Source organism: Tasmannia lanceolata, unplaced genomic scaffold (assembly GCF_043159265.1).
Source record: "Tasmannia lanceolata isolate RefF3 unplaced genomic scaffold, GAP_Taslan_0.1 ptg000015l, whole genome shotgun sequence".
NCBI classification, from domain to species: domain Eukaryota; kingdom Viridiplantae; phylum Streptophyta; class Magnoliopsida; order Canellales; family Winteraceae; genus Tasmannia; species Tasmannia lanceolata.
The window spans coordinates 24,825,992-24,849,693 of record NW_027518692.1 but is presented as its reverse complement, the minus strand read 5'-3'; the positions used below and the strand labels follow the sequence as shown (position 1 = coordinate 24,849,693).

The 23,702-nt window shown below is 37.7% G+C and overlaps 1 protein-coding gene across 3 annotated transcripts in view; it reads left to right on the top strand.

Annotated features, from left to right (window-relative positions):
- The window catches only part of LOC143845639 (inositol hexakisphosphate and diphosphoinositol-pentakisphosphate kinase VIP2-like), a 76,027-nt gene that overhangs the window by 8,036 nt on the left and 44,289 nt on the right, over nucleotides 1-23,702 (top strand). For all 3 annotated transcript variants that reach the window (XM_077354024.1, XM_077354023.1, XM_077354022.1), the window contains exons 4-9: nucleotides 2,226-2,309; nucleotides 8,503-8,566; nucleotides 11,758-11,911; nucleotides 14,310-14,380; nucleotides 19,991-20,095; nucleotides 22,166-22,258. In XM_077354024.1, coding sequence (XP_077210139.1) covers nucleotides 2,226-2,309; nucleotides 8,503-8,566; nucleotides 11,758-11,911; nucleotides 14,310-14,380; nucleotides 19,991-20,095; nucleotides 22,166-22,258 — 571 coding nt within the window. The remainder of the gene's footprint in view (nucleotides 1-2,225; nucleotides 2,310-8,502; nucleotides 8,567-11,757; nucleotides 11,912-14,309; nucleotides 14,381-19,990; nucleotides 20,096-22,165; nucleotides 22,259-23,702) is intronic.

The window sequence follows — 23,702 nt, the reverse complement described above, 5'->3', positions numbered from 1 at the left end:
CCTTTCATATTTCACACTGCAAAAGGGTAAGGAGAGGGAGGAATGGAAAGAATCTAGGAAAAAATTGTTTACCATTCAGTATTTTTCTCGAGTGCCTGAAAACTATGTGTAGAAAAATACTAGTACCATATATCTTCTGCCAAAGGGGCATTCCAGTTCTCGCTTCTGAACCTCCCGCACTGTATATTGTTTTCAGACCATCCTGCTCTCACTGCTGAATCTGCTCCCACTAAAGCTCCAGCTATGCACCTTAGAGAAAAATTATTACAGAATCATGCTCTTAAAAACAACACAATTGAGTATCTTCTTTATTTGTTAAATGGTGCAGCCGTGCAGTCACAGAAGTTTGAAAAAAGTTATCATTTTTATCATTATCATAGACCCTACTCCGAAGAGCTATACATGCCTACAGATTCAAAGATTAAAAACTCAGTTTTAGGAATGAGTTGGGATGAGCTGAGACTTTGATGCAGAGCTGTTTGTGTTATGTAGTGGAACAATAAGAAATAAAAATATGAAATAGCTTGAAAATAATTCTAATTAACATGTCTGTTGTTTAGCGATTATTATGATGCCATCAACTTGTCGTATGTAGCATTTATAGAAATTAATGATGGTTTAGTGATTTTATGTTTAGGGTTTAAGATGCCAGTGTGACTTTCGAATGGCAATCAAGTTAATTGTCACCACGTATATTCATGATTAGTGGTCATCTATGATGAATAGATGACAAGAAGGTGATAATACAGACAATCAGTCAATCTTAATGATAATAGTGTCATATAATATGAGATAAAGTTCCTTAATAGATTATGAAACAATAATGTATCTTCGGTCAATCAATCTTTCCCTTCTATCTCTCTGATTCCTATCTCATTGCTGATGTTGTCTGGTGTCCTCATTGTAGTCCAGCTACTGGTTCAGCTCACCCTAGTTTTGTTTTGGGAAGTGATGGGGGAGAAAAATTGGGGATTCCAAAGGATACAGTGTCTTGTAGCCACACACCTAAAGAAGTTTCTAGTTGGGAAGTTCTCTCCATTAAGGCCTGGCTATAAATACTTCCTCGAGTGAATAAACCAAACACAGAAATGCAAGTTATTCATTCATTTTTAAGTGTCCTTTAGGTGGGAGAGGGACCGTAGTCTTTTCCCACCAATATCACTTGATTTTGTTAAGTGTTTAAAATGGGGCCCAAATGTTTGTTGCGAAAATTTTAAGTGATAGGTATAATGAAGTCATCTATAAGTAACCACTTAAGTTGTTATGTGACCATAAGGGCCCACATAGCAATATGAGGGCATCCTTGTATTTATGGGACTTGATGTGGGTTAGTTTCCTTCATGAGGTTAAAGAGTCCTAGTTTATTTGTAGCGGGACTAGAGAGAGTCCATGTAATGGAAATCCTCAAGTCACTAGTTGTTGACTAAGTCATTTGACGCTTTTTTGTTACTATTGCTAGAAAACACTAGCAAGAGTAAGAATTTTGCTTTAAGAAGGAGAGACCATGAAAAAAGTGTCTTAAGTTGATACAAGTAGTATTAGGGGTAGGAATTGGGGTTTACAACTTGATTTTGGTGAGGTCTAGGAGTTATAATCCTCTCCTAATCATGAATTTCTTGGGGTTTGAAGTATCTATTATTTATAAAGGCCTAAGACCTTATCTACCATGATTTGATTGAATAAAATTGAGTTTATGCTCATAAGTTTGCTTTCCAACCATTGCTCTCTCTCTCTCTCTCTCTCTCTCTCTCTCTCTCTCTCTCTCTCTGAGAAGTAATCTGCGAACCCCGAATTTGCATCATTACTTCACGCGGGGGGGTGGGAGGACCTACCAGTTCAACATCTGACATGATCCTCGAAGGTAAGTGGACTGAACCAACTAGGGAATGTCTGTGGAAAGCCAAACCTATCATTGGGTTAGAGAGAATATCTCAATTTCTTTCACCAAGGTTTCTTGCCATGGAGAATTGCAGACAATTTAACTTTTCATTGACACACTTTGCATAATGACACAAGTAATTTTTTTTTTTTTTTTTGTGAAATTGGAAACCTATTGGAAACAACTTTGGTTGTCGCCTTCCTTCTTTTTTTGATAAATTTAATTCTTGTTGGTAGTTTGAATGCTTCATCGTTAACTTGCAGGCATAGATAGTCTAATTAATGCAAGTTTTCTTCATCATTATTTAATTAATGATTGGACTAGTAACGGGTGTTGCTGGTTTCAGTTGGCCAGTGTGTGATTGTTTGATTGCATTTCATTCGTCTGGTTATCCACTACGAAAGGCTGAGGCATATTCTGCATTACGGAAGTAAGTATTTTACCTTGTCCTACAATATTTGCATGTGTTAAAGTATATAAGATAAATAACGCCTTTCTCCAACAGCTTAAGCTATTGGAGAAGTTGGTAAGTTAACATGGTATCAAAGCCAAAGGTCTCGAGTTCAAACCTCCCCCTCCCGGATAGCGAAAATCCACATGCAATGGTCAGCCCAAAGTGGGACCACATGTGCCACGTGTTTGCCAAGTGGGCCACACGTGCGGGGGAGTGTTAAAGTATAGAAGATAAATAACGCCTTTCTCCAACAGCTTAAGCTATTGGAGAAGTTGGTAAGTTAACAGCATGCACATTTGTACTGTCGTTTTTGTTCTGAATAGGATGAGTTTATGATGTCCTACTTATTTGGGTTGTAAATCTTCACTGTAATCATCGATATATCCTACAAATCCTTATTCATTTATTTATTGATGTTATTTCTGAGATCTTTGACCTTTTCTTACATCCTTGGTCCTTGGATGCCTTTTCTCTAATATGAAAAATATCATTGTTGATACTCTGTTGCATTTTTAATCTGATTTGGCTATCATCTGGTAATAATCTTATATCATGGTAGTTGATGTCATGGTCTCTTTCTACGTTAGAGGTTCAACTCCTAGTTTTCACTCACCTTCCATGAGTTAGTGAAAATTCGAAATGAAGATTTAATGTGTTGCTGACCGATTATCAAGATTCTCCCTTATGAAAAAATGGAGAAAAATCTTTTGTTTGAAGGATACTCTCTTGGTTTGTCATTAATTTCTGTTTATTTGACCCTCATCGGCTGCTTGATGCTGTATAATTTCCCTTTGTCCCCAATGATTCTGGGGAATTGGAGAGCACCATTGGAACTTCTTTATGGGTATAGCCGTATAGACATGTTCTGGCTTTTAATCTTTTGATCAACAGTGATGTGATATGCAATGCATTGAGAACACTAGTTTGGTTGGCTAACCAAAATGTCTTAAGAGTTATTTTTTTGGTAGGTAAGCTGGGGTTTAGCGGGGACCCCTACCGGCTTATGAAAGAAAAAAAGAAGCAACTATACGTATTACAATCTGGCAAACAAAACACCAACCCAATCTCAAGAAATTGTATCTAAATATAGGGGGAACAGCAGGGGAAGAGAGCCTACACCCTAACAAATGTGCCTATTCTTTTTTGCAGAAGGGAATAAGCTGACAACAAAACTAATGCTAACGGCATTAGGGATCTACCTAGCTCAACAAGAGAGCAGATTGCATGTGGATGCCAATCAGAGCAAGGGCCTATGCGAAATCACCCCGAGCATTTAGAGTTTTTTTCGCAGTGGGGATCGATGCTTCTTTATAACATTTTGCCAAATTCCATCATCCGAGTCATTAGATCCTATTATGAAATCTTTTTCCTGACTTTTGTCCTCTATGATTTGGTTGTTAATGTTGTCCTTATTCCCATTGTTCACATCATCATCAACCATAGTATATTCTTCACTAGATGTTTCAAGAGTTGAGTATCTGTTAACACTAGCTTGGCACTTTGATGTAGCCTTCTCTTCTGTGTCCCTCAAGTCACTCTTGTACCCACTATTACTTCATTCAACACCCCAGCTCTGTATGGTTTTTAGTCTCCTGATTTTTCTCCATTCCTGTCTGGTGGCTTTGTCCTTGTCCTCGGGATCATGGGTTTAAATTTTGACCGAAATTAATTTCGGATTTCGGTGAGGACCGAAACCGAAACGTACCGAAACCAAAATTCCCGAAATTTATAATAAAAAAATATTTTTTTATTGCGTTAAAGAATTTCGAACGAAATTACCAAAATTTCGGGTGAAATTTCAGTAATTTTGATTGAAATTTCGTCCTACCAAATTTCGCCCGAAATTTCGGGATTTCGGCTGAAATTTCAGTTTCGGGTAAGTCCGAAATTTTAGCCGAAACCGAAATTTAAAACCATGCTCGGGATATTTGTAGCAGATCTCTGTATACGACCGAAGTCTTTTCGGTCGTTGCAGAATTTAGTTTCTATGAAATGAATCCTATAGAAATTCATTAGCCGACCCCAACTAGTTTGGGACAAAGGCTTAGTTGAGTTGAGTTGGGTTGAGTCGTATTCCAGTCTTTGCCGTTGAACACCATTTGGCGTAGAGATTTCGATCGAATCCGGCAGGTTTGCTCCTGCAGTAACCTCGAGGCATATCCTGGCATGATTTAAGCATGTTGCTTCTTCCGTTTAGGAGTCCATGTACAGTGGCTTTACCACTAAGCTGGCTATCTTCCTGAGATTGCGAGGGGTCTAGTATTTTAAATGGAGGCCAGGGAGGCGGATCCATATTGGGATTCTGAAGAACTATAGCCTCTAAAGTGAAATCTATGGTGTCGAATGTTGAAGTATTTATGCTCTGCCGCCATAAGAGTGATTTGATTCTAGCACTTGGGTGCAATCATCTGAATTTGGGAATTTGAAAAGGAAAAACCAGTTTTCAAGAGCAAAGAGTTGGAAGTCTCCTTTGAGTTTCCATCCTCGAGCAAGGTGTTCTCTCTGAGGGCAATGAAGGACGGTCTTCTACCCAGAAAGTAGCCTACAAGGCTATTTGCCCATTTCTCTAAGCTCTTTTCTCTCTTCTTTCTAGTGGACTTTGGCATTGATGAGGTCCGCTTCTGCACGAGCTATGTATTCCAAGAATGTGAAGGATTGGTGTGCTGTTTTGCAAAAGGGAACTCCACTGCCTTGGCTTTTCAATAGTGCTGCCTTCAGGGCCAGTCACTTGGTTGCTGTTGTTACTACAGGTGTGATTCGTTGTGGGAGACCAAGGGGGTATTGGCTTTTTCACTGGCTTCTCCTGAAGTAATGGTTCTTCTACTCAAATCGTCTTGGGTTTTCCAGCTGGTTTGATGGCTTGTGACTGGTTAGAGAGTTCAATACTGGGTTTAAATATGTGGATTTTTGCCCGTTTCTGTTTCCCGCTCGTGTCCAGTTTTTACATCTTTTCCACGTGGAGGTTCTGCTGGCATCCCTGTTTTTGAAATTTTGAAAGGAGGTAGGTCGGGAGATAAGCCAACTGAGGTGCACTTCTCATCTCTTTTACTGGAAGTTCTTCCTTTAGCTTGTTTTTGAGCTGTTGCAAGGGTTTCCTTTCCTGTGTTGATTCCTTTTTCAAAGAGACTGCCAATATTTGTACGGGAAGGTCTTCCGTTTTCATCTTCTATGCAACTTCCTGCAGCAAAGATTTCATTTCCTGTGAGGATATTTATTTTGGAGAGAGTGTCATTTTCATCTTCTATGCAGATGTCTGGCAAGATTCCATTTTCATGAAACTTTCATTTTTTCTCTTCAGCGGCATTTGACCGATTACTGTGACTAGCTGTGAAAGCTCAGGGCTTCCTCCCCTATTTTAGAAATTCCTCCTTGGGGCAGGTTTTGATCTTTTTTTTCCATCTACAGATGATTCCTTTTCTACTTTGCAAAGGCTATCATGGCTGCCAGATAGGTTTCCAATTTCATGAAAACTGCTTTTCTCCTTTTCAAATTTCAAAATTTACATTTCAAGTCAAAATTTTTGGGCTTTTGGGAATTGTGATTCCAGGTTTTTCCTTTTCCCTCTCACGCAAATTTCCAAAACTACCCGAACTTTCCATGTTTTCCACGTGAGATGGCAAATTTCGAGGTTGAGCTGATTCGTTGCTTTCCAAACCGCCAAGTGGTTTTCCGGTCTGGTATTCACTTTTCCGTCGAAGCATGCGGCTGCGAGGCCAGGGAAGATGGATTCCAGCTTTTGGTTGGCCCAGGATGGGGAGCTAGTTTGAGATTCTTTTCATCCTCCTTGATTACCAGCTGAATTCTTTGCTTGTTCCTTTTCTTTTTTCTTTCCGGAAGTGTTCATGTCAGCAAAAGAGTAACTGCTAACAGAGGAAGATGAACACAATCTATGGTGAAGCTGGTCTTCGGGGCTGAAATCAAATTCGTAGAACTCTTCCCTGATCAGTGTCCTCTGCCTTTGGTTGCCCCCTTTATTAAGTTCCAGTTAGCTCAACGATGCTCAAGGAGAAGAACCAATGGACCTAGCTGGTCAAGTAGATGTTTTACAGATATAGCAAGTGGTAGGCAGTAAGACGCGCAGCGGATGGGAGATCTATCTGATCAAGGACGTTCTAAATGAAAATTGCAGCATTTAACCATTATAAAAGAATCTGTTTGGTGATACCAACAGGGAGAGACAGGAAGCAGGCAATAGGAATGTAGGGACCGTAGGGTTTGTTGTGTGCAAAATGAAACACAGTGCAAACACTCAACCTAATGCCTTGTAGAAGGAAAGTTTGGCAAAAAATTAGTGGCCAGTAAGACAATCTTGCAGAAACAATGGAAGGACAGGGAGGAGGGATTGATACTTACATCTTCCACATGACTAAGATGAATCATTGCACCCTTGGCTTAGTCTTATCATATGCTATATTTAATACCCGTTTTTCTTCTCAAATGTCTTAGACTTGAGCCAGCGTCTTTAACTCTACCCTAGGTTTTTAGATTGTGTTGGGAGGTAGATGGATTTCTGCTTATCTTAATTGTATTTGTTTTGGTCGTTTTGAATGAATTTAGTTTCTCAATGGTAAATTAGCAAAGCTAATGTTATGATTGAAACTTTTTGCATTTTGTTATTTGGCCACTTGTGTTTTTTCTTCTATTAAACCAGAGTATAAAATTGTAGGCGTTTTTAAGCTTATTCTCAAGAGAGATTTCGATGATTTTAAGGGATTATGATGATTTTAAGATATTATCTCTCAAGAGAGATTTTGATGATTTTAAGGGATTTTGATGATTTTAAGATATTATCTCTCACGATGGATTTTGATGAGTTTTAAAGGATTTTGATGATTTTAAGTATTAATAATAAATAAGAAAATCACTATGGCCATTTTCTATGGGCCACATTCAATCGTTTTGAAATTTAACAAAAGGCAGTCGTGTGGCAGGGAAAATCAAAGGTTAACATCTATAGTTTGTACCATAAAAAGGAGCTAAATGAATATGTTGTCATATGCCCGGTTCCCAGCAGCCGCAAAATATTTCAGTTCAAAAAAAAAAAACATGAATATGCTGACATAAAAAAAGATTTAGACTGCTTCATTTTGCTAATTGACCTTCTGGGATTAGCATACTTTTCAATAAATTACCTACATCTGACTTTCTTGAGGAAATTTATTTGTTTATATTACTGGGCATGCGGTTTGCTCAAATGATTTTCTATTGGTCGTAAGTATTTAGTATACTTCTATTGTCATGCTGGAGTATTGTTATAAAAGTGTCCTCATAGCATTGTAAAATTTGACCGAGGATACTAAAGTAATTAAGCTCTTATTTGTTCTTAAGAAAGCAATAAATAGAATGGAAATTTGGTAACCTAAGTCTGTCATTCTAAGCACAAGTTGTTTGCAGAATTCTAAACAAACAAGAACAGAAAGCAAACATCATGCAATAAGTATTTCCATAAAATGTTGCTCCTCTGGTATCCATTACTCTAATTTAGAAGATTAAACCAGAAATAGAAAATGCAATGAAAACAACAAGAGTTGTGATTCTTTGATATGCAAGCCCTGGTCCCCGACTAGAAAAGATGAAAGTAAAAGAAGAGATAGGTAGGCTGCATTGGTTATCAATTTTCTATCCATTGATATATTAAGTTTCCTAGTCATTGTGGTTCTTGTATTTTGGCTTTCTTAAACAAAATTTTAGTTACTACAAAGAACAGATGAAAAGGAACCTTAAAGCGTAACTTAGCTATGAATATTTTATTCAAGACCAAGAGTCTATAAGCTATCTATAGTCCAGTGGAGTGAGAAATCCTCTAGTGAACAAAAATTATAAATATCAGAGAAAGTAAAAAAGAATCCCAAATTGAGAAGAAAACCTTATAAAGGGATACCTCACTAAATTTCAACGTGTCCAACGTGACATTGTTTGTTTTTTTTTTTTTGTGAAAACCTAGGGAACAATGGTATGTCTCCTAAAGTGTCCTATGGAGAGAGTGTCCTGAAGTCTCCATGACAAAATATAGAGTCTATCAGGATGACAATATTTTTATGTTTATAGAACTCTCAATGTTGCTACTTAAACATAATGTTTGAAAAAGTTATTCCACGGTATACGAGTCTATCTGTTAGTAAACATTAACTCACATCCCGCTTGCTTCTGTTTCTTCTGTGCTTCGTAGGCCCTTTCTAGTGAATGAATTGGTACAACAATATCTTCTCCACGACAGAAGGAAGGTTTATGAGGTATGCACTGTAATCTTCTCCTTTGTTTATTCGACCATATTCCTGATGCTTAAGCTCACGTCTCTTTATTTGGTCTTAGCCTAAAATTTTCAATTATCATGTACTAGCACATGCTCTAGTCATTAAAAGTTCTTTTATTAGCTAAGTGAAATTGATTAAAGCACACAAAAACGTATACGAGAAAGATTACAAACTGCGTTAGAAAGTGCCAAAGGGGATGAGAGGAATTCCTAAGCCAATTTTTTTGAATGGTAACCAATTTTATTATAATAAAAGGGGACTGAATCAGAGCTGAAAAATCGAAAGAAATCAAGGAGGAACAGAATCAAACAGCGCCAAAACTTCCTTTGAAACTCCTTCTCTAGCTAGACTACCTACTACCTCATTGGCGGATCGTCGAATATGCTGAAAAACAATGGAAGAAGATCCCAACCAATCTTGCATTTCGTCAAAAAGATGATCAAATATCCAAGGGTGTTTTTGCGAACCATTGAGCCATCAGATTACATTAAGGAAGTCCGCTTAAACCTTGGTGAATTGCGTGTACCTCTGCCTCAGTAGCATCAGCCACTCCTATGGGACCCACAAAGGCACAAACCACCTCACCCAGCTCATTCCACAGGACACCTTCAACACTGGACCGGAGTTCCCCAGGGCCCAAGCTTGAACCATCAAAGTTAAGCTTCAAGAATCTAGGCTCATGGGGAACCCATTCTTGCACTATTTTTGGGCTTGATGACATTGTCCTTTTGTTCAACAACGATCTCATCGTGCTAGGTGGAGATGGGGATGGGATCGTGTTGTCAAGGATGGGTACCATGGCATCGTTGTCGTTGTGGATAAGGATGGTGACTTTTTTTTTTGAAATGGCAAGAAAATTTCATTAAAAAAGGGAGAAGCCTGAGATGGACCCTCCAAAGAATACAAGGAACAACCAAGATACAAAGAATCCAAAGAAAACAAGAGAAACCTTTGAATCCAAAGAAAACAAGAGAACCCTCAAGGAGGTAAAAAATCAAACCACTCCAAACCCAAACAACTAACACCTGCCCTAGCCAAGGAATTAGCTTCCCCATTAGCGGATCTCCTCACATGATAAAAAACAATAGAAGATCCCACTATAAGATCATCTATTTCATCAAAAAGGGAAGAGAATCTCCAAGGAGGCAACACCGATCCACACAACCACCGAATCACATTAAGCGAATCCCCCTCCACAATAATACAATCCAAAATACCTCTATCCAGCCTTTTTATACCCTGATATACCGCCTTAACCTCCGCCTCCTAAGCATCACATACCCCTAATGGGCCAGAATAAGCCCAAACAACAACGCCACAATCATCACGCAAAGACCACCCATCCCAGCTGGACCCGGGTTCCCAAAACTCGACCCATCAAAATTTAATTTAAACCTCCCAATAGGGAAGCCTCCCAACACTGAGCAATCTGGGGCCGATCCTCCATACTAAAACATACTTCCTTCCACCCCTCCCATAAGTCAAAGGCCGACACAAAACGGAAATCCGGAAGACATCTCGCCCAAGGATGCTGACTTCATGTTAGTGAGGCACCACTAGCAAAGCATATGCCATTAGCGATTAGGTAAGAGAGGAAGAGGGAAAAATGCTGGGAAGCGGGATGTTGAAAATGTCAAATGGAATCATATTCGATTAGGGCAAGAGGGTTTTTTTCCTTTTATATATAGGTCAAGTTTTTAGTCAGGTCGTGTTGCTCGAAACTTCTCAATTTGGGTTCATTTCTAAAAAACCCTGAACCCAACCTGATTTGGTAAAGCGCAAACCCAACCCGCTGAAAATTTGGGTTCAACCCGACCCATCAGGTTGAACCCGACCCGAGTTGCACCCCCAATTGCAACTTCAGTACCCAAAAAGTATCTAAGCTGCCATAATTCCTTGATTTCAATTGATTTTACTAAGAATTCCTTGAGCTTTCTCACCTTTGGAGGTGAATTCTCTGTTAGATGATTTATGCAATCAATGATGTTCCCTCTCTCTTAATAAAGATGGTCTGATCATCACGACTCTTGAAGTATCCGACTTCATCATATTTGACTAAATATATCAAACTAGGCACTCAGATACTGTTTCAAGTTTCAACACATATATTAATTTCAACCTGCATGCTTTGTCTTCGCTATTAGGAACCTTGAATCTTGGGGGAGGCATCATATGGACTTCTTAAAGTTCTCCATTGATGAATATATTCTTGACATCTAACTGGTATAACAATCATGAGAAATGTCCAGGCAATGATAAAGCAACCTGTGTGAAATTCATCTTTGCTACACGAGCAAATGTTTCCTGGTAATCTATTCCATACGTCTATGTGTATTGATCTATTTGCTTTATGCTTTCTAATAAAGAGCCTTTTTAGGCCTAGTCTAACTTTTAAATATATAAAAGACTACTAACTTAAATAAGAAAGCAATCTCCCTAAGGCTACTTAAGGGTCACATGGAATCTTTGGTGGGCCATACTCTCTGTGCAAGACAATATTTGGTGGGCCATGGCACATACATGCATGTAATAATTAGCAAAACATTTTCTGTCTTCTTTTCATTTAATAAGATGTGAAATTTGCACATTTACAATTAGAGGAGTGCTAGCATAGCAGCTCCTTACATGCTATGTTCATAGTAAGTGGTCTGGCTCACAAGCACAGGGCAAGCAGAGAGTGGCCGTCCGGGCCCTGATTTCCTTGCTGGGCATCCTTATATCATTTTCCTTACAATTTATAGCATGCAGACATCAGGTTAGATATCCAACACAACCAGTTCTGATGTAGTACATAATGTGATTCCAAACTCCGTTTCTTTTTTTGTTTCGATCATAGTGCTGCATCTAAAATCACTCTTTACCAAATTTTGTAGGTTAATTTTTTAGCAGATGGATGCATTCTGTTTTTTTTTTCTTGCTTTCTTTTATACTACCAAATTGGTTTGTTGGACTTGAACAAAGATGATTGGGAGCAATATGAAGCAACTGGCTCCTGTTTACCATCCTTTTGGCATGATTCATCAACATGTGTTCATTATTTTATCAAATATTTCTGATTTCCCCTTTCTTTTAATGTTTTAAAAAGGCTTCTTGTAGCAGAGAGTATTACTTCATGACTGCTTGCTATTTATTATATATTGGCGACTAATGTGTGCCATTTTCTACTCAAGCGCCTTGAGATGTATGGAATTTCTGTGCCACGTTACGCTCTGGTAAATAGGGAATTCCCTTACCAAGAGCTTGACTACTTTGTTGAGCAAGAAGATTTTGTTGAGGTTCATGGGAAGCGCTTCTTGAAGCCGTTCGTGGAGAAGCCTATTGATGGTTAGTCAATTGCTTATGTTTATTGTGAATATCCATTTTTATTTTAATTTTTCATCTGTTGTTTTGAATTAAAAGTTTGTTTATTTTTTATTGGAAAATTCCTTTTTTTTTTTTTTCCAATTTAGCTTGTGGATACCAACAGTGATATGTTGAAGATTCTCCTCTCACTTGCCTTTTGCAGCCATTTGGATCTAGGGTGAAAATTCTCTTGAGAAATGTTTTCCTTGGAAATGAGATCTAGTGTTTAGCTGGCTTATTTTCCGTGGTAATCTTTTTTCAGGATAATTTTTTTCCAAGTTTTCCAATTAAATTTTAACCCCGCTAGATCATAAATCTTTTTCTCCATGAATTTTGTTCATGGAAGTTCTTACCCTACATCCAAATGTAACTTCTTTGAGATTAAGTTGTTAACATGGGACCAATTACATAGATTTGGTTCTCATATGTCTTGGAGAATTTTTTTGCTGTAAGAAAAAAAAAACTGTATACTTGCTAAATGCAATATGATGGGTTGTGAATGTTGTCTTGTAAGCAATTTCACAAGTTTATGAGATAATATGAACTACTAAAGGTTTATGTATGCATGTGTGCATGTTTTTGTTTTGGTTGTGATGATCTTAGTTGCTATGCTAAATTTTTGGATCTGCAGTGACTAGTATACGAAGAGGGTGCTTCTGTTAGAAATATGGATAGGGTTAGAGAGAAGAAGAAGAGGAATGGAGAAGATGGTGATTCTCCACTCAGGAGCTCCCATGTAATATGATGTATATATAGGCCCAACTAGGGCAACATGTGTACAAAGACTACAATACCCCTCAACAAACAAGTAATACCTAAACTACCCTTTACACCCTTCAACACTCCCCCTCAAGCTAGAGTGTATATACTATGGAACTCCAGCTTGTTACAAATAAACCTACAATAAACAACTAAAATACCCAAGGAAAACTAAAAAGAAACAAAAGAAATTATCCCATACACACAGCTAGGCTGCCAGTTTGGTATAACACTCCCCCTCAAGCTGGTGTGGTGAATACATAATGAAAAAACATAACAAAAAGTAGCAACGGCCACAAGAGTACAGTAACGAGATCAACAACCATAAAAAAGTGCAGCTCCCCTGAAGCAACACTATAGTGAGAGCGATCATAATAGGGCCTCCCCCTGAATGAGAGCACGTCGAACAAATCTGGATACCAACGAGCAATGGAGGCGCCACGACAGGAAACAACAATAATCCAGTGAGCAAAATAGGCACACCAAAGGTGTGCACATGAGCAACGACCAAGTACTACAAGCAGAGACATCAGGTGACTGGCACAGTGCCAGTAGAAGAAGAACAACCACCAGAAAGGTGATAGGAACCATGGATTGAAATTTTGACCGAAATATGAAATTTTGGGTTTCGGTCGAGACCGAAATCCCATTTTTTTTATTGCCGCTTCTCATACCCATCTCACAACCCATCTCTTCCTTGTGCCAAATACAATGATGGTGGATGTGCTATTGAGATTGCCTCTTATGTTGTGTTCCACGAGCACAAGAAACGCACTAGTGAAGTTGGTTGGTTTTAAATTTCAGTTTCGGACTCAGCCGAAACCGAAATTTCGGCCTAAATACCAAAATTCGGTACAAAGATTAGAAATTTCAGTTTTTTGGGCCAAACTTTCGGTAATTTCAACTGAAATTCGGTAAAAAAATAAAAAATAAGCATTTTATCAAAATTTGGGCCGGAATTTCCGAAATTTCGACCAAAAATTGGTAAATTTCGGGAATTTCGGTCTTGACCTCTGATCGGATTTCGCTCAAAATTTAAAACCATGGTTGGTTGTCACTTTGTACGTGAGAAATATGAGGGTGGCATCATCCTCCCTTCCCCACCCTCAATAAACCTGCTATGTTGTTTGCAAAATCCCCACCCTCAATAAACCTGCCATGATGTTTGCAAAATCTATATGACTTGTGAACTACATTTTTTCTTGTTGACAATCTGTCACCGAACACAAAGTAGTTCTGAAAAGGAGGGTAGAAGGTGTTAGATGCATATTTTCCATTGTTATTTATGCGCAGAAAGTATACGTACAATTCTTTTTTTGGCTTTACCTTTGTATTTATGATTTTTTTAAATATTTCTTGTTTATTCTCTAGCAAGACTGTATATTGGGTTGGGTTGAGCCCCTCATTCTCATTAAAATAAGCACAAATTTCTACATTTCTCCAAAATTGTTGGATTTCATCTAATTTATCTTCCAGCTTTATATATTTACCTTTTTTTCTAAAGACATGTGCCTACAATATTATTTGCTTTTTAAGTTGTTCAGTCTCATGTGTCAAGCATATAGTTTGCCACATCAACTTCCATATGTTATGATGACTTGAAACTTGTGTTCTTGTGAAGGGGATAATCATAGTATAATGATATACTACCCCAGTGCTGCAGGCGGGGGTATGAAGCAATTGTTTCGGAAGGTCAGGCCTTTTCATCTCTATTTATTCATCTGTTCTAATTAAATTCCAAATCATCACTAACGGAACGACTCTCCATTTTATTCAAGTTGAAGCCCATTGTTCAAGTAGTGAGTTGTTAAAGTATGAATCCCTTCAGTTGCGATGTGGTAGAGGTTTACTTTGCTATGGTTCTTAGGAATGTCATTTCTTCTTGAGAAAATCTAAATGTTTTTTAAAGGGCATCTGTTACCTTTTCATGAAAAACCTCATGTTACTGTTTGTAGTCACATTATCTAGAGGGAGCTGACATTTGAACTCTCTCGCTTTGATATTCACATTCTTCTCTTTATTTTCAACTCCTGCCTCCTGGACAAATTTTTGTCAATTGTTACAACCAATGGCAGAAGTTTAAAATGGAAAGGTGAAAATATTGAAGCAAGGGGATGTGAATATCAGTTTCTATCTATAGATATATAGAATAGGCATACACTGCTCTACCACAGACTTTTTGAAGTTGGGATGAAGATTGAGCATTTTCCTGCCAATGATGATGTGTTTTTTTGGAATTAGTTATTGCTTGACTGGAAAATTGTAGACATTGATAGAATACTTGTATTTTAAAATGTCAGGATGGAGTTAACTTTGGATCTCCCATTATTGTGCAAGATATTATACTTTAAATCTGTGGTAAAACTTGGTTTACTAAAATGTACATGCCTATGGCTTATTAATATTAGATTACCAAAAGACACTGCAAAATATGTCTTATCAATTTGATGATGTACTTTCAAACTTTAAACAGTACCATACCTAGCTTCTTCATAATTCCGGTTTCTTCACTCCTAGTGGTTCTTGCTTTTACATCATGTGGGGGTGATGAAGATAGATGGAATCCATAAAAAAGTGATCTCTTGATTCAAATAATTTCTTAACTCTGGAAGAGAAAATTCCTATGATTTGTGGACACGGAGATGAGTGTTGGTGTCGACTCTGACACTGAGTGTCAGACACAGAAAACGCCCAAAATTTAGAAACAGGGACACGGCTAAAATAGAAAGTATATATAATCATGATTTGTCGATACGGATTCGTGTGTCGAATTTCGACACAGATACGAGTTTTCTGACATGGCAACATCTAAAAATCTAAAAGTGGTGACATGTACATACACATAAGATTATTTATTACTACCATAATTTGTAGCAATATAAATATGGTATTCATTTAATAAAGTAATAAATTTTAGAATTAATCAACTATAATCTAAAACAAACATGAGATAATCAAATAACATCCCATTTATCAATTTAATCTAGTTCTCTTCCGTCCATAATATACAGCGAGAAAGGGAGACCAATATGATACAATGAATATAGTATTGGAATAAGAGTTTGTTTAGGGTTTTAGGTTTGGGGGTGATATAACAACAAATATTAGTTAAAGAAGAGTTAAAAGAAGAGTTAATAATAAAAGAAGACTTTATCATAAAAGAAGTAAAGGCAATATTCAATAATAAAACAAAATTTCACACTTGACATGGAACAAAAACGTGTCCACACGCCCACATTAAGTCATTAACGTTAACACTCCTAGCAGTACATTTAAAAGTGTCCAAAGGAGTGTCGACACATGTGGACATGTGTGTCATCAGTAAATTCAAAGTGTCGGCTAAATCATAGAAAATTCACAATTAATCCAAACCGTCTCCAAAAGAGTGTCTTTCATCATATGAATAGCATTGTCTAGCCGTTAAATGGTTTGGATTATTGAATAAGTGCACCCCAACTTGTACTTTTGCCTGTTCATATTGAGAAAATATGAGTTTGCATCATATACATGATTTTATATGGTGTCGATATGTGTTTTGGTTCCTACGGAAATGGAACCATGCTTGTTTCGGTTGCCATGGAAGTGGCAGTGGTAATCATGTAATGTCACGGATGTTTATGGAAACATATTGAACTGATGAAAATTTTGGAACTTCTAGAATGAAACAAATACAAACGTAGATACCATCACGTCAACATGACAACCTTCTATAATGGTTTGACAACATCAAACATATACTAACATGTACTGTTGCGCAAGTCTAGAAGAGTAGGGTTCATTTTAAACTCAAAATGTATACAACCTTATAAATATAAGTTTCAAATAAACACCAAATATAGGAAAAAAGTCACTCCATTCATCAATTCTTTTAAGCAAGTATAATATAATGGAGTACAATATAATGAATGAATATCGAGTTCAATATAAAGAAAGTACGACATTTGGGATACAAAGGAGTACAATACAATGGCCCCAAAGAACCCAATCCTATGTCAGTACTGCATCAAGTTAAGGCCGGCTCAAATCTATAATTTCTCTATCTTTCATAATGGTCACGGTGCATATGCTAATGGATCTTGTCCGCGATGATCAAGGACACTTGCAACAACATGCTAACCAAGTAGAATTGCTGGTTCTGCTAGACATAATGATTGAAGATATACTGCTCAACTTGCATGAGCAAAATCCCAAATGTAGGACATGGCATGAGCATCAGGTGCTTGTGATGGTGCTCCATATGAAAATGAACCCTCCCCATATGCATGTGCATGTGAACCATATGGCATCCCGTACTTGTATGACTCACTCAGCGACTGTGTGTTTGTGCCATTTAGGTACCTATAGCCATAGCCATAACCAAGGTTTTAAATTTCGGTTTCGGGGATAGTTTCGGTCGTCACCGAAACCAAAATTTTAGGCTGAAATTTCGGGCGAAATCCACGAAATCGGATAAAATAATATTTTATTCTATAGAAAATTTCGGTCGACATTACCGAAATTTTGGGAAAGTAATATTTAACAGAAAAAAAATCTATTTTTGGTTGAAATCCCTAAAATTTCGGCTGAAATTTATGGGGAAATGAAATTTCGACCGAAATTTTATACTGTTTCGGGTATAGCCAATTTTGGTTTCGTTCTTGACCGAAACCCGAAATTTCGGATTTCGGTTGAAATTTAAAACCTTGGCCATAACTGCCATACTCATACATTCAAAGGTGTCTCTCAAACTGTCATGACATAACAAGAATGAGGCTCTAGATAGTCTTCTTCATTGTTGGACTGGTACCTCCATCCAAGGTTTTAAATTTCGGTTTCGATACTGGTTTCGGACCCCGCGGAAATCGAAATCTCAAAACTTCGGCCGAAATCTGGCGAAACAAAGAAAACAATATTTTATTTGATATAAAATTTCGGCCGAAATTTCGGTAATTTTGGTCAAAGTTTCAGTAAAATATTAAGATAATTAAAAAAAACAAGTTTTTTGGGTGAAATTTCGGGAAAAACGAAATTTCGAGGAATTTCGGCCGAAATAAAATACCAATTCGGGTAAGTGTGATTTCGGTGTCGGTCTCCACAGAAATCCGAAATTTCAGTCCGAAATTTCGGATTTCGGTCGAAATTTAAAACCATGCCTCCATCGTCTTTGGAATACTTGCCTAATTCGTAACTGTAGTTGTGCACCATCGACCTCGTCCTATGTGGCATGGTTAAAACCCTGCTCCACTGTGAATGGGCTAAGGTGCGTGTAACTCTCACCTCTCACACTGCCCTTAGGATAATCACCCACATTGACCCCAATGTCCGCAATGCCTCCATCATTGCCACCACTAGAAGCTCCAACACTAGTATTCCCACTAAGTGAACTCGTTGACCATTCTTCACTATCTTGTATCAGAATTGCAATGGGCTGAGGAAGCTCTTGTGTGTGCTACAAGGTATCCTCCTCATCTACTCCTATTTCTAAAATGATAAGAGTGCTCAGCCTACATTTCGCTCATCCAATAGCGACTCCAACATCCCTCACCCTCGCATATAATGGCTCTTCGATCCTCAGTCTCATCCTCACAGAAGATATCCTTCAGATCGATGAGGTCCATGTACTACCCCCTGTTTGGACTAATAAGCGTTTTATTCTCAACTGTATGTTATAATGTATGGGTACAAGCGTGTTTAGGTTCTCGTGTCCGAGCCTATTATGCCTCTTCAAGTGGATGAGATTGAATGGGATCCAATTCCTCTCACAACCAGAAGAAGATGCCATTTGAGATAACACTCTTATGGTTATCTTCCTCAGGTTGGGAGCATTTGTCCTTTCTCGGCCAACCACATTAGCTAGACATCCAACGAAAACAATAACATCCCTAAACCAATTGACCTACAATGGGATTGGTACCAATAGTTAGCATTGGTAAATCACAATAAATCATCATCTAACTTGGAGTTTGAAATAAAGTAATGCTCACCTTAGAAAGAGCAATGGCTTGTGCTTTTCCTTTCGGTTCCAACATGACTATCACAGTCTCTAAGGCTTGAAGGAGATCCATGTTAGTAGCAAGGCTATAATCATACTGATACTTTGGATTGAGGTAATATGCTAATAGAAAGAACAATTCATTAGTATGACGTAAAACACTATGAAATAGACTCACTCTAAATTAATTATGGTAAAATTCACCAGCTGAATGGAGTGGGTGTAGGAGCAAATTTGTACATTTTTTGTCAATGATCTTAGGGAGAAATCGAGGAGCAGACGCTCTTACCGCCTTCATCACTCAGATGGCGTGGTACAAAGAGCCCATGATAGGCTTCCCACTTACCATCTTAAACAGCTTCACAATGGGCTCCAATATACCGCCATGAGCCCTGCACTGGTACCAAAAGGTAGGTCTAGAAATGGTTTCCTTGGCCCTCATTCCTGCTTGACTCCTACTCTCCATATAGTTATACCACTCATTGAACGAGAATAATTTCTTCATGCCATCTTCGTAAGGATACTCTGAAGGGAGACACAGTTAGTAACATATCTAGTAAGCCAAAGTCAACCAATTCCTTCACGTGTATCTTATTAAGGCCACTATATACCCATGGTTTTATATGGAGTTGGTCACTGACTTGGCCTCATCAACTAACGTCTTCACTAAAAACTTCTTCTCAATGTTCTTTAGCATAATGTCGATGCAGGCACTGCACACGGGGTCCAAAAGATGTTTTTGGAGAAACTCATAATCTTCTCTCTAGCCTTCTTGAAGTTGCCCCCATTGTCAGTGAGAATCTGAATAATGTTGTGTTTTCCAAGGTCTTTATTAATCACTCTGAGCATGTCCTAGATGAACTTGTCATCTTTCACAATTAGATTCCTTATTCTCCTAGAAGCATTTCACATTTTATCGATAATACCCTACAAATCCTGAAGAAAAAAAGAAGAAGCCATTCTGTCCATCAAATAGCAAGAGGAACCAAGGGTTGATGTTGCTTTTACTGACAAGCTCTAGTTTCTTGCTTTTGTTTCTCAAATGTTTCTTTTATATCAGTTTCTTTGTAGTTGTTTAAATTTGAATTCTTATAGCAGTGCCTTGTAAATTCCGTGGTCTTTACAAATCATATTAGCTTTTTTCTCCAATGAAAACTAATTTTGGTAGAGTTGAGGTTATTGCAAATTTGTGAGATGCCTTTTTTTGATATGCCGATTCACTAAAAACTTTATGCATAGTCATTCAAGGTAGTGAATTTATTATTTCTATTAAAAAAATGAACTATATTTGTAGAATAATTGTAAGATTGTTTGGAGCTATGTAATTGCAGGTTGGTAATAGATCAAGTGAGTTTCATCCTGAGGTTAGGAGAGTGAGACGTGAGGGCTCTTATATATATGAGGAGTTCATGCCTACTGGAGGAACAGATGTGAAGGTTTTTTAAATCTTTGTACTCATTTTCTTTTGTGATTGGACTTTTCTGTCCTTATTTGGTACTTTAAACTATGTTTCTTTTGGGTTGGTATATGTTCTATCCACAATTTTGTTATTTAAAGGAATGATGAACAAATTAAACAGGCAAGCAAGTGTCAATGTTGACTTGACCATGTGGTTCTTGTCAATTTATGAATTTGTGCATAGAAATTACATGTTAAACTGACATTTAAAAAAAAAAAAAAAAACTTGTTAAACTGGTATGGCTCAAATGTTGTTTGTTAGACTATGTTTCATTTTGTTTCCATTTTTTCCCTTTCTCTTGGTTAGAAACTAATATGTCATCACTTATCATTTTCAAATGCATCATTTTTTTTTCGAACGAGTAATTTTTATTGCTAAAAAGGAAGGCGGCATAGAAGTTGGAGATCCCTCAAAGAGGAGGAACACCCAAATTATAGAGATGGCATCTTGTTCCACACCATTACATTACATCCATGGATGTGGCTTCATAATTTATTAAAATATCAGCGTTGGTATTTCCTTCATGGTGAATTTGGGTGAAGTAGATCTGTGGGAATTTAGTCAACCAGTTCTTAAAATTGCATAATAGCCCTCTAAATTTCCCAGGAGGGGAACTCTCCATAAGCCATGAGATATTAATAGTAGAATTGCTCTCATCCCAAACTATAGATATGTTGGACCCTATCTCATTCTCACGCAAATGCCATTTATAGAGACAATCCAAGACAAAAAGGGATCGAAAGAGGGCCTTTGAGGTGACCGTGTTGTTGATTGTCAGCATGACATCATGCTGGCATCAGCAATGAGCCTGGTGGCCATGGTTTGTCTACATGTGTAAGCCTCTTTATGTTGAAGCTAAGTGCATCACTTATGGTGAGATAAAGCTAACTGACACACATCTGGGAGGATGGCCATCCAGCTAGGAGATATAAGGAACCGATCTATTCGACTTCTACTACTGTTTCTAGACCAAGTAAATTTTGCGTCAGATAGAGGAAGATATAAAAGTTCATGATCCCCGATAAATTCTGAAAACTCTGTCATATTCGGATTAATTCTTCTACAACCCACCCTTTCCTCCATCCATCTAATTTCGTTGAAGTCCCCACCTATGCACCAACCGGCATGAACGGCGGGTCTCGTGGTTTCATGCAAGGCCCCCGTAGAGGTCGAGGCAAGCCTCTTTCCAAGTTACTTCCACTTTTATCCTCCTCAACACAACAGATAAAGTAAATCAACCAACCAAATTGTCAACCAACTCGAATATTACGGAACCCATACAATCAGAATCCCTCCTGCTGATCCTACTGCATCTACTGTGATATAGTCCCAAGAAGATCTACGTCCAATCGCTCCGATCTCCGCTCTACTCATAACCTCCAGCTTTGTTTCCTGCAAACATAAAATCTCGGGCTTAACTTTCTTCACCAATTTCTTAACCTGGGCCTTCTTCTCTAGGGACCCCAGACCCCACACATTCCAGGATAGAATCTTCATTGAGGACCAATTGTCAACCATGAAAAAATCAACCATGAAAAATTATTTCAAGGAATATTTGTGGACCCAATAGTGAGGGTCGGTTCTCGGTTCCGGAATCCCAAACCCAGAACCGAACCGAATTTGCACCGGTTCCCGGATTTCTGAACCGGAACCCCACACATTCCAGGATAGAATCTTCATTGAGGACCAATTGTCAAATTACCCCCTGGGGACTGAGAATTTCTCTGATTCCCTCGCCCTCTACCTCTACCTTTGCTCGCTGAGGCTCCGTCTTTCCAATGGTTTAACTTACATTCATGCTTTAAGATCTGATAGAGTGTAATCTTTCCTACTTTAAAATGGAAAGCTCATCCTAATTACTTTTTAGCTCAATTTTCTTGTGTTTATTACAGCATCTACTATTTTATCTCATCTTTGCTGGTGGAATAATACTGTGATTATGACAATCAAACTGTTTCTTCGTTCAAACCACTGATGATTATACCATTTTCCAAACTGAGCAGTTAATTTGTTAATAATCTGACTTGGAGTTGTAATGTCGCCATAGGTATACACTGTTGGCCCAGAATATGCTCATGCTGAAGCAAGGAAGTCACCTGTTGTTGATGGTGTTGTTATGAGGAATCCTGACGGCAAAGAAGTAAGTTATGTATATCTATTGTATTAATTCATTGAAACCCATGATTGTTTCTATTTTATCTTATTCTAAATGATTGTTACTTTCCCAATCTTCTCCAGTCTATGTCGGTAGTGTTGTATGCCGTTATATTGCCTGTATTTTGTCTGTAAATAATATTAAGATCATGGTATGAATTTAAATATTAATTCATAACGTGTTAGCTTATACTTCTTATAGTAACTAATTTTTAGTAATTTTGTATTTTGCCCACTAAAACCAGCTTACTAACTGTTGGCTGTATGCTTCAGTTTATTTGTAGTTGTTTCTAGTTTGTTTCTGTGGAAACAAAATTATTTACTGCATGCTCATCTCCATTCCATACAACTCAACTCAACTCAACTAAGCCTTTGTCCCAAACTAGTTGGGGTCAGCTAATGAATCCTTTAGAAAATTTTCATGAAGAAGGTGAGAGGATCTATCCGGCTCAAATTGACTAAGTCTAATCCTGACACTAGTTGGGTTCGTCTACATGGATCATTTTCATCCATTCTATCCTATCCAAGGTCATGTTCTCTGTTATGTTCCTAGCCCTCAAGTCTTTCCTTGCTCATCAGACCTTCACCTCACGAAAAAGAATGCCTGAAGGAGTTGTTTTTGTCACTCGTGTGCATAGTTGCCAACTTGTGACTCGATTTCTTAATTTTCGGACTCGTGCCTCCACTTGACTCGTGACTCGTAAGAGTTTTCTACAAGAGCTTAAATTTAGTTGAAAAAAATTATAATGATATTATATATCAAAAAATGAAGGCATGAAGCACATAAAGGAGCTGTGAAAAGATTATTACATTTCCCAAAAAGCTCTCAGCAGCCAATTAAAGAAGAAAAGACAGCTGGATGTGCAAATATCAAAATAAGGTTGTGCTGATAACAATTCCCTTGTAAATTTGTAATTGTAAAAGGGAAATGATATCAGCACAACCAAGTTTTGATATTTTCACTAGGCAGCTTGTCTTTTAGCTTTTAAAGAGGTATCAAAAGGTTATTACAATTTCGAAAAAGTTCTCACAAGACAATTAAAATAGAAAAGACAAGTTGGGTCTGCGCAATAATTAATCCATGGTTGTGCTGATATCATTTCCCTTTGTAAAATTCTAGATTTTACAAGCTTAAACTTGAAGTTTATAAAGGGATTTGCTAGGGTCCATCATGAAATAAGACAAAATCTGTCGCATGCGAGCGCAGACACCTCATGAATAAGACAAAATTTGTTGCATGAGAGAGCAAACACTTCATTTCGGTCGGATTTCGTTTGAAACTTTTCGTTCCACTGCGACGAGGAAAGTTTTTTTTAATAGTTAAAACTATTGAAAAATCAGAAATTGCTAGAAAAATATAAGAAACAATTAAATGAGCCAAATATATAAAAGATTCAACATTTACTTAAAGGAAAATCTTTGTCAGCTGA